This window comes from Molothrus aeneus, chromosome 1, assembly GCF_037042795.1.
Source record: "Molothrus aeneus isolate 106 chromosome 1, BPBGC_Maene_1.0, whole genome shotgun sequence".
Taxonomy (NCBI): domain Eukaryota; kingdom Metazoa; phylum Chordata; class Aves; order Passeriformes; family Icteridae; genus Molothrus; species Molothrus aeneus.
Genome location: NC_089646.1, coordinates 128754356 through 128771946, shown reverse-complemented (window position 1 = coordinate 128771946; position 17591 = coordinate 128754356). Strand labels below are relative to the sequence as shown.

At 42.5% G+C, this 17591-nt stretch overlaps 2 protein-coding genes across 5 annotated transcripts in view; both read left to right on the top strand.

The window, feature by feature from the left end:
* The window catches only part of BAALC (BAALC binder of MAP3K1 and KLF4), a 35574-nt gene extending 26734 nt beyond the window's left edge, over positions 1-8840 (top strand). The window contains exons 3-4 of one of the 2 annotated variants that reach the window (XR_010784939.1): positions 4190-4342; positions 5062-8840. Coding sequence is in view for 1 of the 2 variants with exons in the window: in XM_066564832.1 (XP_066420929.1) it covers positions 4190-4273 (84 nt within the window). In the remaining variant the exon portion in view is untranslated. Of the gene's footprint in view, positions 1-4189; positions 4781-5061 lie in introns of those variants that run through there. The other variant, XM_066564832.1, reaches the window with a different exon arrangement.
* FZD6 (frizzled class receptor 6) overlaps positions 1-17591 on the top strand; it is a 67161-nt gene that overhangs the window by 26600 nt on the left and 22970 nt on the right. The window contains exons 1-2 of one of the 3 annotated variants that reach the window (XM_066564790.1): positions 12253-12296; positions 12797-13177. The exons of 1 other annotated variant lie outside the window; for it this stretch is intronic. In XM_066564790.1, the coding sequence (XP_066420887.1) occupies positions 12998-13177 (180 nt within the window). In that variant the 5' untranslated portion in view covers positions 12253-12296; positions 12797-12997. One more of the 3 variants, XM_066564799.1, reaches the window with a different exon arrangement.

Here is a 17591-nt window from a genome sequence, read left to right as displayed (position 1 = left end):
AATCTGAGACACTTTGTCTACTAAGATGCCATGATGCAGCTATGAGGCAACTAGAATACCTAGCTAAAAAAGCTCTCTTTCCTGCCTGAACTGGAGAGCACAGGATGGAAAAGTAGCTGTGGTGTTGTTTGACTTCTGCCATAGAAATAAACTCATAACTTTTACAGATGATGCTTCTTATTTTTTTCCAAAATTGCATGAAATTTTCATTATATTTTTCCTTACTAGCAGAAAGGCTATTGCTGAAATATTCTCCCCATCCTAATTGTCTGTGCCCTTGGTGTTGCCTGACAAGTTGCTTGTTCTCTTTGATTCCTGGCCAGGATGCTGACAACAACTGGTTTGTTTCCTGTGGAAAAGGAAGAATAGTATCAAAGGAATGGCTTTCAGATGTGCCAAAAAAGAAGGATTTAGGGACACAAGGAAGCTGTAGTCCAGCACTCAGGCATGTAACAGCCCATGGGAACCCTACAAACAGGATGCTTCAAAATCTGGGATCAGACAGTACCTTGCAAGTGGAGCCTTTGAACTCAGTACACTGTTTAGTTTTGAAAGACTAAACTTTCATTGTCCTCAGGCCAAGCATCCCTCATTGCACCAATGCCTTCTCAGGTGCCTGCTTTCCAGACTGTCTCTGTGAGGCATGTGGAAAGGGTGCTAGCAAGAAATAAGGTGTACTGTAAGATGCAGGGATGCAAGATCTCATTCTGCCCTGTTACCACCCTTTAGTTTTCAAATATTTCCTTCTGATTTTCAATTTTTTATTTTTCAGCTAGCCTGTGCATACTATCCATAGTTTAAAGTCATTCTTCTGCCCTTTGGTAAACTAATGGCAAAGTTGGGTCATTAATATAAGATAAAAAGTGAGGTGGTCCACCAGAAATTACATTTGTTGACATATGTCACTTAATCAAGATAAAATCCAAGTTTATTTGCAACAGCTCCTTGCACAGAAAATCTCAGCAAACACTAAAATCTAGGAAATACTGAAATCCTAATGGTAGAACTAGGATGTTCATAAGCAAGAAGAAAAAAGGGAGAACATAATAGCTTTTCATTCATTTCTGGAGGACTGAATATCATTTAAGTCCTGAGTGCAAAAAGTGGGATGCTGCTGTGTATCTGTCCATTCAAGACTGTATAAAACAAGTAGCTTTAGGTTGCTGTGGGTCCCTGCTTAGGAAAAAAATGGGATTGAGGGAGAAAGAGAGAGAGAGTGGTGTCACAGGGCAAGACTGAGCTATGCTGCCAGTTGTATTCATTAGCTTTGCTTGACACTTTAGCATTATAATTAGTATTGTTCAGCTTTAATTTAATTTCCATTAACCTCCGCAAAACACCCACATGTTTGGATACAGGGAAACATGTCTGGGGTATTACTGCATGGATAGAAAAAACAGTTTGCTCACAGTCAAAAAGCAGCTTAAGAAAAGGCACCATAGCTAAGCAGCAGCCTATTCTTTATCAGCTATGAAGAGCTGTGAGATACAAAAGGCAGGAAATTAGTCATGTTCATCTGGTTTTACCAGGAAAGGGGTTGTTCATGTAAGGGGGGGAGAACTTTCCAGGTCACACTTGTTAAGTGGCTTTATGTTCAGTTTGCCTGACTCAAGGACTGATTTGAACCTAAAACATTGGGTGTTGTGGCCTGTGCAGGTCCCTAAACCAGCCCTTCTGCAGTGCAGTTGCATTTCCTTTGCCCTCAAATTAGTTCCCTCCTAGAAGATTTTTTCCACTTTATTATTTTCCTCTTTATTATTAATATGACATATTTTTTGCAGCACATTATTAGACACATGATTATATTATTGAGAGCATAATTTTACCAATTCAGATGTGGGTCTGAAAACTAAAGGTCATGAGCACAACTGCCAAGCACAGGGACAAAATTAATTCTCATTAACTCACTGAACAGCCACAACCCCACCCAAGCAGTATCATCACCTCTGGGAACTGTTGGGATGTAGGGAGTGCAATATTAATGTACATGTACAGTCTCCTATGCAAATGATAGTCATTATCCGTATTTCTGACTCAAAACCATCTTTCAGATGAACTAACATGTTTAAAATCATGGTGGAAGCCAACACTTTATACCTATTCCTGCTCTAGCTGGGATTTCATATCTGATAAGGATTTTCTGTCCCTGGTCTGTGCCTGATATCTTTTGACAATTTAAGGGAGTAATTAACAGGTATAACAGAATAACTTCCAGAATATATACTGGTATATATATTTATTTTTTTTTTCCAGCACAAAATTGGTGTCATCATTGCTGCTCATCTGTCTGCATGCTGTATTTTCTCACAGTGTACTGATTACTTGCATCCATGGTGAGAAATAATTTCTTATGCCTTCACCATATAGGTATTTTTAAACTTCTGTCTAATAAGCTCTTGCTGGTATTTCATGTTACAGATGCATTTTTATCACAGGGTGAATTTATGCTGCCAAATCTCTTAGCTTCAATATCTGCTCCTGGATCCTAGTCCCAGACCATCTGTGCACACGTGGTACATGTGCAAGTCCACCTCTGGTGAACACACAGGAAGAAAACAACCAGTTCCCTCTGCAATAAAACTGTGCTGCTCCAGGACATCTTCCGTTGCAAATTTATGATCTTATTAGCTCAGGATACCCTCACTTATATCTGCTCAGTTCTTTGGAACTGTTTTTGAATTGTTTCTCTTCAAATTCATGTGGGGTTTATCCCACATACTTGAAGAGGCAGTGCCACTCAGATATATTTCTGTGCTCTCAAGAACCTGTTGGAGATTTGCTGGAGCAACTCCAGGTGACCACTTTTTTGACATGTGTAGTATAATAAAATATATCTTGACAGTGCTCTCAGACTGCCTGTTGTACTCTTAGAAAAGTAATAGCACCTTCCAGCTCAGCTGGGTGTTTGGGATGTCTTTGAGATCAAAAGAAATAATGATTTCCATCTTCACATGACAGGCAAGTTTAAGCTTTGCTTACACCAGTGCAATTTAATATAAATTTTTTCTACTCTGTTATTTTCTTCCATATATCTAAAACTCTGTGGCAATAGGTGTATGTGATATCTTTTTCCTTCCATTAACTAACCATTTTGGTTGCATTTAGCAAAGGTAAGTTCTGATTCAAGAGACACTGATTTTCACTACTACTAAAGCCATTGCATACCCCATTGTCTACTTTGTTAGCATAAAAACTTTAAAGTGAGTATGGCTTGCACACTCTATACACTTTCTATTGGCACTGTGACATACAGTGACTTAACTGTGGGCTCAAATCAGTGCATTTGTAGTTTTTACTACGGTTTTGCTTATATAATTTTATACAACATAAAAATAACTTTTTCTATAATTTTAGACAATATTTTATAAACATTTTTTATACCAAAAATTACTTTGCTCTGTTCATTAGTGAGCCTCTGGTTTCATTCATTCCACATGGATTATGCTGCTGCTGTTCTCCTACAATAGTCCACAATCTAGAAGAAACCATGTTACTTCACTACAAATTAGTATGAAAGCAGAAAGCCCTAGTAATGCAGGTTTGATTTTCTGCCCTTTTTATTGCTTTCAAATTCAGATACAGGTTAAAAGCAGCACTTCAGCTGACACAGCTAGAGCTCCTGAATATAAAGCAACTTTAGATTCTTCTGAATTGGTGGAGATTTGAGAACTTGTTCCTGGCATTCAACAGTTTCACTCACACAGTCCTTGTAAAGCTCAAACAAAAGCTTAGCTAAATTATTCACTTTACTCACAGGAGTGTAGAAACCTTGTATTTGCTAGTGGCTGAAGAAAAGACACAATGCAATTGGCAGAGATGCAGAAACATGTATATCTTGCCAGAACAGGCCCAGAGAGGAGAATGGAACAAGGGAAACATACAAATGATGAAATTAAAGGAACGTCAGTCCATTGGATTAAATTGTTGTTTTAGTTATACCTGCATAAATCAATTAATACATTAAATTTTTCATATGATAACAGAACTTGTAATTAACTTCTATTGAAATTGTTAGTATCTGTTTTTAGGATAAATTACTGCACAACACTTGCTTAAACAGCTTCACCTGAGTTTTTCTAAGGAAGTTGAATCAATTTGGTGCAAAATATGAGGCATATGTTCATATAATGCAAGTGCAAAGAGGAGAATAGAAAAAAAAATGCTGTCTTTATCTGTTATTTAATTTCAGTCCCTTTGTTCAAGAGCAAATAACTGCTTGAGTGGTGATGCACAAAGAAGAGATAGGACAATTGAATTTATGAAGGATTTATGAATCCAAGAGCCAAACTGACAAATTCTAGTAACATTATTCCAATTGAATTTCCATCATAAATTGAATTGGGTGAGTTAAACTGATTTTTTACTTGTCTATTGATTTTGCTCTACTGACATTTTGAAAGGGTCCCAGGATGTGTATTACAATGCCTTTGCTATGGAATATCTTTCTGACCTCTGTAAACAGGGTTGCCATCTCTGGATGTCCATGCTCCTCTTTACATGGATTGGTTGGCCTATTCCCTTAAGTGTTGTCAGTATCCTTAGCTCTGGAGTGGCTCCCAGCCATGATTAATCTTTCCATCTTATTGCTCAGCAGACCTACGGCCTCTGCTACTACACTGGGATTGTTTTGCCTTTCTTCACTTTCCACCACGAAAGAATCAGCTCTACAGAATGATACCACTCTGAAATTAGACCAGACATAGAAAATAGTTCCAAACTTACCTCTAAATACAACCATGAAAAACAATGCTCCAGAAGAATGTGTACTTCCAGCATATCATGATCAAATTGAACCTTTTGGATGGTTCTTAAACTGCTTGAAAGTTTGAGCAAAGGATCATCAGTGCATGAGGTGGCAATTGGTGGCACAGGGTGACTCACTGTGGTCTTTTGTGCCCATATGGCCCAGCACAGGTAGGAATGCAACTTATTGCAGTGCAGGACTAAAACTAAAGCCCTGAGCTGGACTTGGAAAACAGTTAAATACAATAATGAGCAGTTATCCATTGCTAAGTCATTGTCCTCTGCTACTGGAAGGCTCTGAATTGTGTTCTGTTGCAGGACAAGGGCATCACATCATGCTCCATGGAAGAGGACGTGGACATCTCTCTCATTCAAGGGCAATTTGGGTCCTCTCAGGACAAAGATGACAGCAATGATTAGGCTGCTGTTGGGAAGGAAACCTTGAGAACTTTCCCATGGATCCTGTCTTTTTCTCAGAAGGTGTCTAGGATCCAGGAACTGATGGCTCTGAGAAGGGTGGATTAGGATTCCTGTGTCACAGAAAAGCATAAATCCCGCCTGGTATCTCAGGCTTCCCCTTTCTTCTTGCTTATATGCCACATTTCTGCTTTGCTTTGCCATTTTAGATGCTTTGTAAGATCCTTAGGAATTGCCCACAGCTGAGCTTTACAATTTCCATCTCCATCCAGCATGTAATCTCTCACCCAGCATGCCATACACTCTTCTCAGAGAAGCGAAGAACCTCCTGGCCTTCCTCCTCTGCTTCTCATACTTAGGCATCAAAGAATTGTGCCCCTCTGTCCCTGTTGGCTCCTGGCCTTCCTTCTCTATCTGAAGCTTTAATTTCTGACTTTTGGCCTCCTATTTCACCTTCAAGTTGAACACACTCAGTTATATGTCAGAAAGTCTGAGAAGGGAAATGAAGGCACAAACATGAAATCAGTACACTTTGTACAAAAGTCATGTAAAAATACATGAGAGTGGTTAGCCCCTTGTCTGCCTCCTTGTGTCCCAAATTGTCTGCTGTCACAGTTGATGATATCTGTGAATTACTGAAACTCTGGCATGCCAAGTGGGAAGATAAATTTGAATGTTAACTAGATGTAGTCAGAAAAACATTTTTATGGTAGACTCAATCCCTCACTAATGAAGCTTTTTTTTTTCTGTTTATGACCTACTGTGATTACTGCTGATGCATACTAAAATCTTTCCTATTTCATTCCTTATTGGCTTTGTCTATTTTAATTTTTTTGCCTGACAATATTCCATGTTCCACTTGTTCCTCCCCTGCAGGTGTTCAAGGCCAGGTGGGATGGGGCTCTAAGCAACCTGGTCTATTTGGAGATGTCCCTGCCCATGTCAGGGAAATTGAAATGAGATGATCTTTAGGATCCACTTACAACCCAAACCATTCTATAATTCCATGATTTTATTTTCTGCTATAATGTGTATTTGAGATGCTTTCACACTCACACAATTGTCTCCATCATCTGACTACAAATGCCTGGCTGGAAAGTCTTAGTTTCCAGAGATTGACTGGTTCTACAATGGTTGATCTTAAACATCAAGGATGAAAAAACATGGAAGGAGACTAAGAAAATGAGGTTTATATAATTTGGAAGCCTTAAAAGTGGTCAGCACTATCTCCCAGAACACGGCGTAACTGGCTTCAGAACCCTATTTTGCAAATCCTAATTTAAAACAGTAGTGCTGACACAAGTGTTGGAGTGTAGCAGGTTTTATTAACCTGAGAAATAAGTTCTTATGTGGTTATATTTACTATAAGATCTAAAGTGTGACTCATTTTTGTATTGTGCATTGATCTCAGGCAAAACTGTATGTCTCAGCTGAAAACATACTTAGTATTCTGCATGATGCTTCTATTTATAATGGTTTAGGAGCACCTGCAAGCAAGCCTAGGAAAGACACTATTTTTGAGCATTAAAACCATTATTAAAATAAGTTTTTGTTGTCATAAACAGTGACTAAAAAAAGACAGAAAATGACTTGCTGTTCTGTTTGTAAGGGTGATGCATACAATGATCATGACACTTTCCAATTAATTTTCCACACATTAACAACAACTTTATTCCACAGGATTTAAAAGAAATGCTAGTAAAGAAATTGAGAAGCAATAATAATGAAAGACTTGTGCTTCTTATCTGCACTTCTTTCTTCACGTTTTAGCAAATAGTGAATCTGCTACTCCAGAATTCCCACTGGGAGAAGGTGTTGAGAGGATGTATTTACAGGCAGATCTGTTTTATTTTTACAAGGTACTCTGTTATGTAGTTCACCAGAACCTGGGAAATCCCTTCAGCACAGGAGTGGTATGAGGAGGAGAGATGATACAGTAGCTGGTTAAGGGATGGATATAATTATCAATGTCCTGGAACACTGCTGTGGATGCTCATTAGTCTGCCTTTAACAGGCTGACATGAATCACCTTGTAGTAGGTGCCTCTGAACTTCCAAAGCTATTGTTTTCTTGTATCTCTCTAGCATGATCACATTTCAATCAATATCTTGAACTACCAACTTAAAGAACAACATTTGAAATGTATCTGAAGTCACTCCTGTGTAGCTGTGAGAAAGATAAAGATGGACATGATACTTTCAAAGTCAAGCAGCCAAAACTGCACTTTAATGTTCACAGCCTATTTTTATACAGTTTTCAAAAGCCTTGTGTTTAATTCTAATTGGTTAGTAACTTTCTTGCCACTCAATTAATTGGTTCATAGGTGCTCGTGTGTGTACGTGTTAAGGCCATCTTCTTCAACAGATGTTCACGTTTATTCTTCATGGATTCTCACAGGATAGACTTCTTATTTTCACAGGTTTTCATGAGCAATGGCTGATGTGCTTGCAGGTTCTCATAGAACAGGCTAGCTGTTAGCTATACTTAGCCAAAGTAACAAGGCCTGAACCATGGTTTTACAAGGCCTTTTTTGGTAAGGTTTTACCTATGTGTGACTCTTCTGCTTTGATAATTACAGATAATTTGTTGTATTAAAATGGACAGTTCACCTCAAATTAATGGGTTGATCTTTTGGAGGGAGTAAAACCCAAAGCTACAATATACCTCATTAAGCCAGGATTTTCTGCTTTGCTGTCAGAATCACCTATACCTTGCCTGTCCATTCTAAGAGATCACTTGGTTTGTATCAGTCTTTTCCATAGGAAATCACTCATGCTCTGAAACACAGATTTCTTTTTCCCCAGCCTGTGTGACATTGTCTAAGGTGAGTTCCACTACAGCCACAGGAACAATGGGACTAGAGGGGCTCTGTCAAGAAAAACACTCAATGCTGCTCCTACCATTACTGTCACCCACCCAGATGGGCTGCAGATTTATCAGGAGTGAAGGCAGCTGCTAAAGGTCCACAAGGAATGAAGTGTCCTTGGCCTTAAACTGTTAGGACAGCTTACTCTTTACAAGCGTACTTCCTGTTTAGTTTGCATCGTGCTTAATATCTGAGCCTAGGCGAGGTAACCTGTTTGGAAAGAAATACTATTAGCATAATCACTGTTTTATTAAAGCAATGCTGTGAAGGCATGGTGTTGTCATTTACAGACAAATGAAAGATGAGATCTTTCTTGAGATCTTTCTTACATCAAAGAAATCAACATCTTCTTGTGTGTGGGTGCCACAACCCACACAGCTGTAATATTTTGAAGGACTAAAGTCTAAATAACATTCTTTGTTCGGGGAGGAACATGACATGGGTTCCAAGTACCCAGTAATGAGATTAATACAGAGCAATGCACCAACATTCTGGCTTTCTCTATATGATTCCTTCTCTAGTCTTCATTGCTGTAATGAGTTGAGGGGGGTGAGTTAGAGTTTAAAGGCTTTATGGAAGAAAATGTTATAAACAAGGTTTAAGCTGATGCAGCTGAATGAGACTGCAGAAGTACTCAGAAAGGACTAACCCGTCAATGACTGGATTTTCTAAATAAGTGGGAAATAGTGTAAGACATTTTTGTGTTCTTCCTCACAAGTTTATGTGTTAAATAACACGGTAGGGTTTTGACTTCAGACAAACATTCTGTTCAAAAACTATTACTGTAAATTAAAAAGTAAAATTTTGTCAGTAATGCTGTTTTGTCTAGTTTTTTTCATTTCCAAAATGCATTTGTAAAAAAGACAAGAACTACATTTTGCCATTCTAAGTCTCACAACAGGATTGACTGGTGCCATCTACTGGCTATTTAGTCCTTTTAAATTCCAAAAAATTATGAATAATGTGTTTTAAATGCAGAATAATAAGAACATTATGAGCCTTATAACTGAATCAGCCAACATCAAGCTATGTAATTGGCAAATCTGTAACATTTAAATAACATTAGGTGAAACTTCAGTACAATGTTCCAACAGTGCAATTCAATTATGAAGCTTTTAGATGTGTCAAGAGGAGAAAGCTCATGTACAAGTACTCGTGTGCAGACTCCAAGCATTATCACCACACACATCCCCCTGGTGTGTGAGAGGAAGGCTTCTTCCTGACAACTGCCATCGCTTGAGATCCCTCCTCCACAAATCACATGGGGCACTAACATGTTCATGCAGCAGGTAAACATGGTCACCTTGCTGTTTGCCTTGGCTGGAGGGATGTCACCACAAAAAAATTGGATGGAGAAAATGGTGTTTTAGCTCATAGCCCAGGCAAGATGTGAATGTTTCTGCTGAAGGTGGGTTTAAGCAAGCTGGAGGGAGCATGGGCATGGAGGGGATGGCACAAAGCCTGTTCCAGAACATCCATTGCAAAGATGGTGGGAGCAAGCAGAGCTTGGAAGGGATCTGCTGTGTGTGACTGCTGAATTCCCTTCTGCTAAATTTGTTGAAAGACATCTGAAGATGACCTAGGATTTAAATAAGGCTTTAAATAACTTATACTCTCTGCAGTAAAAAATTTAAACTATAATTATTTGAGGCAGTGCCAGGGAAGATCAGCAAATCAATATTAACTGGAATGTTAACAATATCTCCAGTGCCAGGTAAGAAAAGTATTTACACATCTGAGTAGCTGCATCCCTAATCAGCAATACAGCTGAGCACATGCTTAAAATACTAAATCATACTTGAAGGTGCTTTGCTAGATACCAAAGAGAGTGCTCACACTCCCCCCTCTGGTTAGTCAAGACCTTAATAGAGCCAGAAACAAATATATTTAGATCACACTCTGAGAACCAGCCTCTGGAATAACTTGCTTAACAACTAGGTTCTGAGCAAAGAAAGTATATTAATAGAGTGACTGAAGAAAGAAAGGGTTCATGCTTCCTGTTCTCTGCCTTTTCCTGTCATCTAATAAAAACATGAGAGTCTTTAGGGAAGGAAAAGAATGTTACTTAACCATATCTGTTTTTCAGAGATTCATGTTAAAAAATGCATTCTGATGGAACAAACTATGCGACAACTTTATATAATGCCTTAGTCAATGGAACTAGAAAGGAGAGTTCATTAGAAATCTGGTGGAGTGTGAATCTGCACTGAACATGCTTTGTCTCTGCAAGGTTTCAGTGTGTCTGATGCTGCTCCCAGAGCTGAGTGCAACTCTGGAACTTCAGCAAGGGCTGATCAAGACCTTCCCAATAAGAACTTCTGCAGAAGTAGAGCAGGGAAACTGTCCCTTGCATGCTCCTGGGGCTCTCACTTCCACACCCCTAGACTATGTGGCCTCTCAGAGCTCATGAAAAGAAAAATGTAGTATTTCCAGGATAGGAAGAGCTACTGAGAGACTAGGACAGAAGACAGCTGGAAGATGAGAAATGGAGCAACGACAAAGGATAATGTAGATAGGTTTATCAAATAGTAAAGTACATTAACTTCCACAACCTGCAAATAACATTTAATTTAGCATCATTTGCTTGTTTGTGCAGCAAATTTAATTCCACGTATCAAGTTACTCCATGTGCTCAAGTGCCAGGACTATGTGGATATGCAGCAGGTAGATATAATTCTCCTCATGATTCATAGAGGTGCTGAAATGGTATGGTGTAAGGGAACATGGAGCAGTTTTATGTTTCTTTAGGGTGACACAGGCAATGACACACAAAATATCTGCACGAATAGAGAGCTTCCAGATACTTATTGTCTTTTGAATAACCACATGCAGGTTTCATGCTCTCCACACACAATCCATGGAGGGATTCTCTGGATGAATGTACCAGACTGCACAGACTATCCAGGGGCTCATTAGAAGAGAAGCAGTGCTGCCTGAACATCATCAAACCATTCCTAAATCTGGTTTGCATGTCTCGGCATCTGGTGTTTCCTGTTCCAGTCCTGGAGCATGGAGCAACTTGCATGGCTGAACAACAGCCTGATGAGACCTTGGATGGCTCCATGCTGAGAAATTTGGTCACCTCTGCTTAGTAACATTCCAAATTTCTATAGTTAGGTCTCATTAGCTCAGGTCTGTGTTTGTGAACACAGTTGAGCACTACTGGCCAGTACTTGTCTGGTATGTGTGGTCTCGGCCAGCAGCAGGTGCGGGAGCAGTGGGAGGACAGTTCACACATCCTCCAGCTGCATTTCTGGAAGACAGCAGTAGTCTGAGCACCAAAGTCACTACAATGCTCCTCCTTCACTTGAACAGTCTCTTTCCCTTTGCTCTCACCACAGCATCCCTTTCCTCACCAAATATTTCTGATTACTTCCCTTTCCTTCATTAAATTAAATTGTTGAACATTGACTTCTAATATCAATCTCTTCCTCAGCTGTAGCCTCATCTACTGAGTGTCTGCACCCATCAGGTCCTGAGGATTCGGGCCTTTTGCAGGATGGCAGCTTGGGTGCCAGCAAAAGTAGCAGTGAAAGTAGCAACCAGGGTGGCAGTGAAGGTCGCAGCACGGCTGGCAGAGAGTGACAGTGAAGGTGGCAGCAAGGGTGTCAGTGAAGGTGACAGTGAAGGTGGCAGTGAAGGTGGCAGCAAAGATGTTAGTGAAGATGTCGGTGAAGGTGAAGGTGGCGGTGAAGGTGGCGGTGAAGGTGGCGGCGCGGGGCCCGCCGCCCTCTGCCGCGGGGCCTCCCGCCTGGCAGAGGCCGAGGTGCGTTCGGAAACAATCCTCGAGATCGCTTCCAGCGGCGGGACAGGTTCACGGCCCGACACTCGAATGTCTGTAAATTGCCTTCAGAATTTATACAGTGCGTTACAGACATGTTTAGGAAAACCCCAGTGCCGAGTCAGTTTGAAGGGATTTTCACGCCGTTTCTGTCTGTATACTGCAGTCCCGGAGCCCTTCTCTGCCGGGGGTCCCCCGGCATGTGAGGCGCGCTGGGACAACACGGACGACTTCGGGGCCGTGGCCGCATGGCCGGGCCGCTGCTCCCCGCTGCTCCCCGCTGCTCCCCGCTGCTCCCCGCTGCTCCCCGCTGCTCCCCGCTGCTCCCCGCTGCTCCCCGCTGCTCCTCAGAGACCCGGCCGGAGCCCCGCCCGCCGCCACCGGCCCGCAGCCCCGCCGGGGCGGGAAGGTGCAGCCGCCCCGCCCCGCCCGCCAGACGCCACATCCTGCAGGTGCCGCGGGGCGGCCATCGCGGAGGGGCCGCCACCGGTGAGTGCAGCGGGCAGCGGGTCAGGGCCCCGTCCCGTCTCGTCCCAGGGAGCAGCGACTCCAACTCGGAGCGTTGCCGCGGGGTGGCCGCCGGGAGGCGGGTCCCGGTGAGGGGGCGGCGGGGGCGCGGCCCGGGCGTGGCGGGGATGCGGCGCCGGGGCCGCGCCCGGCGAGCCCCGGGTCCTGGGCCGACTGCACTGCCGAGCCCGCGGGCGCCGCTTCCCAGGGCGGGGCTGGGAACGGGGCGTTGGGAGCGGCGGCGGCTCCGGGGCCCGGGCGGGAGCGAGGGACGAACGCGCCGCTCCCGGAGCGCGGCTGCGGCGAGCCGCGGCCCCGGCGGCGTGTGTGGGGTCGGGGAGGCGCCGCGGGGGCACCCGGCCCGGCCGGAGCCGCCCTCTCGCCTGCAGGCCGGCCGGGAGGCCGAGCTCGGCCTTCGGACGGGTGGTCGCGGTCGGGTTGTTTCTGCTGTTCACTTCTCTGTCCCGTCTTTGCACGTCCAGACTCGAAGAAGAAGGGATTTAGCAAAGTCGCGCTCAGCTAAAATGGGACAATAGCTAAAGCAGCTCTGAGGAGTCTGATTGTGTGCCTTGCTGCCTCGCGCCGGAGCTAGCAGAGGAAGATGCGTGTTTTTATCCTTGTGCAACGCCGGTCTGTCTAACTACTGAACAGAGCGATGTGCTGAAGTTGGAGATCCTGACAAAATGGGAGCACTTGTGTTCTCTGCGACCTGCAGTTTACTTCTAGCTCTGGTGCAAGGGCACAGCTTATTCACCTGTGAGCCAATTACTATTTCCAGATGTTCAGGAATGCCTTACAATATGACTTTTTTCCCAAACCTCATGGGACACTATGATCAGGACACGGCTGCTCGCAAAATGGACGTAAGTTTCTCACCCCCGTCTCCCCCCCCCAAATTGTATGTAACAAATTTGTTATTAAGAAACTATTTGGGATACCTGTTGCACTGAATGACAAGACTGGTAATGTTTAGTGAGTAGATGTGTCTTCAAACAGAGTGTTCTAGAGCTCCTGGTAAAGCACTATATAAGGGGAGCTACCAACTTCCTCCGCCCTGCCTTGGATCCTGTTTTAGAGTGGAAGAGGAATGGGTGTAGCACAGCAATGTGGCTATTCAGAGCATTTTGGCAGAGCTGATCACATATGGCTCAGGCACTTTACTGTTATACAGAACAATTGTTGAAATTCTTAGGAGAAATAGTTTATGATATCCTGGCCTGCCTGAACTCAGTGCAAAAATCATATTTAGAAGATGCTCTTTGCTCCTCTGTCACCTTACATCTACTAAGGAGGATCACCTGAAGTTATTCTTAGCCCTGTTCTCCATTGTGGCTTTTGCATTCTGATGTCTTCTGACTGGATGCTGAAACTTCTGACTGAAAGAGCAACTTTACTCTTTTAAACTGAAAATAAGCACTTTTCTTACCTGAACTGACTCTAAGTGTGGCTCCCCTGAGAATATGCCACGTTGTGGAAAGGCTTTGCCCATAGCAATACCTGTGAAGGGTGAGAGCCTCTCTGGGTGAGAGGCTTGTAAAACAAGTTTTAAACCTGTTTTAATAATGGCTTTTCAGTGGTAAGAGGAGGGGGAAAAACTTAACACAGGTCTTGAAAAGCTCAGTGTCTTGTGCTATGCAGAGAGTGCAACAGAAGTGAGGTCAATATTAAGTTTCTGTTTCAAAAAAAAAAATTATATGTGCTGTTGAAGGTACTGCTACTAAAATCTTATTTGCATACTGTTTACTGAGCTTGGAGGAGGAGCTTGGTTCAGCTGCCGAAACATGTTTTTAGTGTTGCTGGGGATAACCACAATTCCCTGCCAGCCTGGAATAGCACAGGCTTTGGTCTCATGTTGGTTTTGTCAACCCAGTGTAGATGTGTGAGAAATTCTGGTATCAAATGTTAAGCCATCTGTATGCAGACAACTGAATTTGCTGCAGATCTCTGACAAATTGAAGGCTTTTTAGTTGGAAGGCAGGCTGTAGGCTTCAGGTGTGAGCTGTGCAGTGCTTCTCTAGCCATCACTTCTCAGGAATGCTTCCTGCAGTGTCTGCCACTTTATCTCCTCAGATATGCTGCTGCTTCTGACTCGGTGTGTGTTAACTGCAGCCATTGAGCCAGCACTTGTCAGTATTTGTGCCTTCCAGTCATGCTGCTGCTAGGGCAGAAAGACCACAGAGCCATTTTTATTAGGTTGCTATGGCTGACTTTTCTCAACTGTCAGTAACTTGTGTCTAGTGCATGTGTGGAGGGAGTTCCTCCTGAAAGTATTCATGGCTTGCCTTACATATAGCTACCTACCTTCTTGTATAGCTATTTCATTAAAAATTGTGTGGTAGTGAGAAGTTTTCTTGTTTTCTCTCTTTTTCCATCCTGTCACCCTTATAACCTGACTACTAGTGTTGGATTACTACTCAGCCAACTGGCTGTGTGGCTGCAGGGAACAACAGTGTCTATTAGGGTTTAATTTGCCTACCCTCTTTGATTTGCTTCCTAGTCTCCTGTCATTCCCACTGCCTGGCCTCTAATTTGATATTCCTAACTACTGTGGTGCTGCGCAGACATTTCTGAGCTGCCTCTTGCGTGGTGGGCTGCCTGCCTTTGTTGTGGTCCAGCAGTGATGATGGATTACTTGGTCAAAGAGAATTTTTAAGACAGCTGCTTTACAGGTGAAAGGGTCTTTGCTCCATTCTGTATGAAGTTCACGTTGAATCCACTGCTAGTGGTTAGATTTGGCATTAAAATGGTAAAAGCTTACCGTGGTTCATTGCTGGGCCTTCTTTTTGAGAGGGACCAGTGTGTACCAGTGTCACATGTTTTGATGTCATTCTTCATATCATTCAGTAATGGTGCCAATTTGTCCATAGTTGATTGCAACTGAGAACCTTCTCAGGATTGTCAAAGGATTCTGCTTTTCAGGGGATTTTCAGTGTTGCAGCAGGGGAGGAGGAGTCACTCACTTCTGGAATAGTGTTTAATTTCAGTTTGCAGCCATAACAAGGCAGTGTGTTAGGAGGTGGAGGAGACTTCTGTTGTTTTAAGAGCTTAAATTTTTTTCTAATTTTCAGTCCAAACTTCATTCATACCAAAGAAAGAATTTTAATGACATGTTTTCACTCTATAGAAGTGCTTTCCTTTGATCCTCAGTAGGAATGCTTAAAGGCTTTCTTTTTTAATTCTGTCTTGCTCTTCCCCCTCCCTTCCCCCTGTTCTCAAAATTGGGCATGAGATTTACATATTTGCATGTAAGGTCTCACAGGGTTTTGAGGTTGAGGCCTGCAGTATTTTGCTCCCTGTATCATAACTGACTTTTAGTAGGATCATGCAATCCTAAGGAACAAGGTAGGGCCTTCTTCCAGAAATCAAAAATATTTTGTGCAAAGAGCCCTAGTGTTAATGCAGGTTTATGTTTCTACCCCCTCTAAGAATTTTTGGGGAGTGTTTGCTCCCCAAAAGGATGATGATTTGTCAAGGGGGCAAGTCTCACCACAAGGTGAAGTTCACTCACCAAAACAGTGGTAACTCACAGTGCCCCACTCTGAAGGCTCTACAGGTGTGTTCTGCTGCAAGGGAGTGTTGCATAGCAAGAAGAGCTGTGCTGGCGATGTGTTAAATTGGTATTTCTGGATGGTGTCTTCACAGTAATCCTCCAGAAGAGGATGATGTGGAGCTACTGTCTCAGGTAGTGGTTGTCTTTGAGGAAAGCAGCTGATAGATGGTTTTACAATTCTGCCTCATGTATCAGCTGTTCATAAAGATGTGCTATAAACCAGAACACTGCAACACTAGAACAGGAAGATGACTAACTCAGTCCTAGGGCCTCTGTATGGATGTTCTGGCTAGTGAGGATAGTCCCTCTGGGATCTTGTTTTCTGCAATAAAAAACATGTAATTTCTAGTTGCTCCCTCCCTTCACATTCCTCCATTATTTAGTTTAATTTTGAGCTTTCAACTTGACAGACCGAGTTTTGGCTTCTTGAGTTTTACTTTATATTTGGATTCATTTTGTTTACACAACAAATGGTGGCTTTAGGAAAGTAAAACCACATGGTTTTGTGGTGTGAAGTTTTGGGTATGTTTGCTAAACAGCTGCATGACTCTGGAATCTGATTATTTGCAGATGCCTACCATCTCTGTATCTCAAAGCAGTTTATCAGTAACTGTTCTTGTTATTACTAGTTCAGATTGGGAGGTGGAAGATGTAGGGTTTGTCTGATGAGGAAAATGAGTGGACATAACAGAAGATCTGGTTCATTACAGCTGTACTTAAATAGGTGTAACTCCCCCTCGTGGTCGTCCACAAAAACAAGTCACTTCTAATTCCAAAGTAATTCCTACTTTAACTATCCTGGTATAGGTTGTCAACTGAAGGCATTATTCCATCAAGGCAGAGAGTTACTGTGTTGTAACTTACATTCGTATCTCTTAATCTGTTCTGCTGCATTTCTGGAATGTGTCCACAGGAGACAAGCCCTTAAGACTTCCTGTTGTGGGCAAGATCCAGGTCTGTAGAAGTACAAAGGGAAAAGGCTTGCCAGTGAGCTTTTAGAGGAGACTATAGAAAACACTGGAAAATGTTGCACAGAGAACAATGAAGTACCTCAGAGAGACTGAAAAAATGATTCAGTAGTGAGTTTTCCACTCACTTGTGAGTTCATGGCCATGTGCCAGAATATGTGTGTGCATGTCTGTGGAGGGTTAAATGCAGCTGGCTGCAGCAGTGGCAGAAATTGTGTGAGAACTGGGGTAAGTTGAAACAAAGCCATTTAGAGGGGGTTAAAAAGTACCTTCCAAAGTTTAATACTGAAGTTGTGTGAGTTAAAATTTGTAATGTAGTGGCTTCATTTGCTTCCACTAAATCCAAATTTACAGTTAATTCAATATAACAATACTTATAAAAACCTGCAAACCTGGTGTCTGCAAGCTTCAGTTGGTACATGTGTGTGTGTACACAGAGGAAGGAAAAAGCTGTCTACCACTGTAGGTTGGGAGTTTAGGGCAAATAAGTGCTGTTTTATGAAAAGGTTATTACTGGGATAGCCTGCAAAGTATCACAGGTGTGAATTTACTTAATCTCTAGAGACAGCCATCTTTGCTTCCTGCTTGTGCTCCACATGAGCAGTGCTCAGTGTAATACATGAAACACTAGTACTTGAAACTTGCAGCTTAAGTCTCAGCATCTTTTAGGAAAACAGTCAGTATTCTTGATCTGCTTGGAGTTATGTTTTGTCCCTGGTGCTGCCTCAGACCCTAAAGTGGAGAAATGTGTGCAGAGGT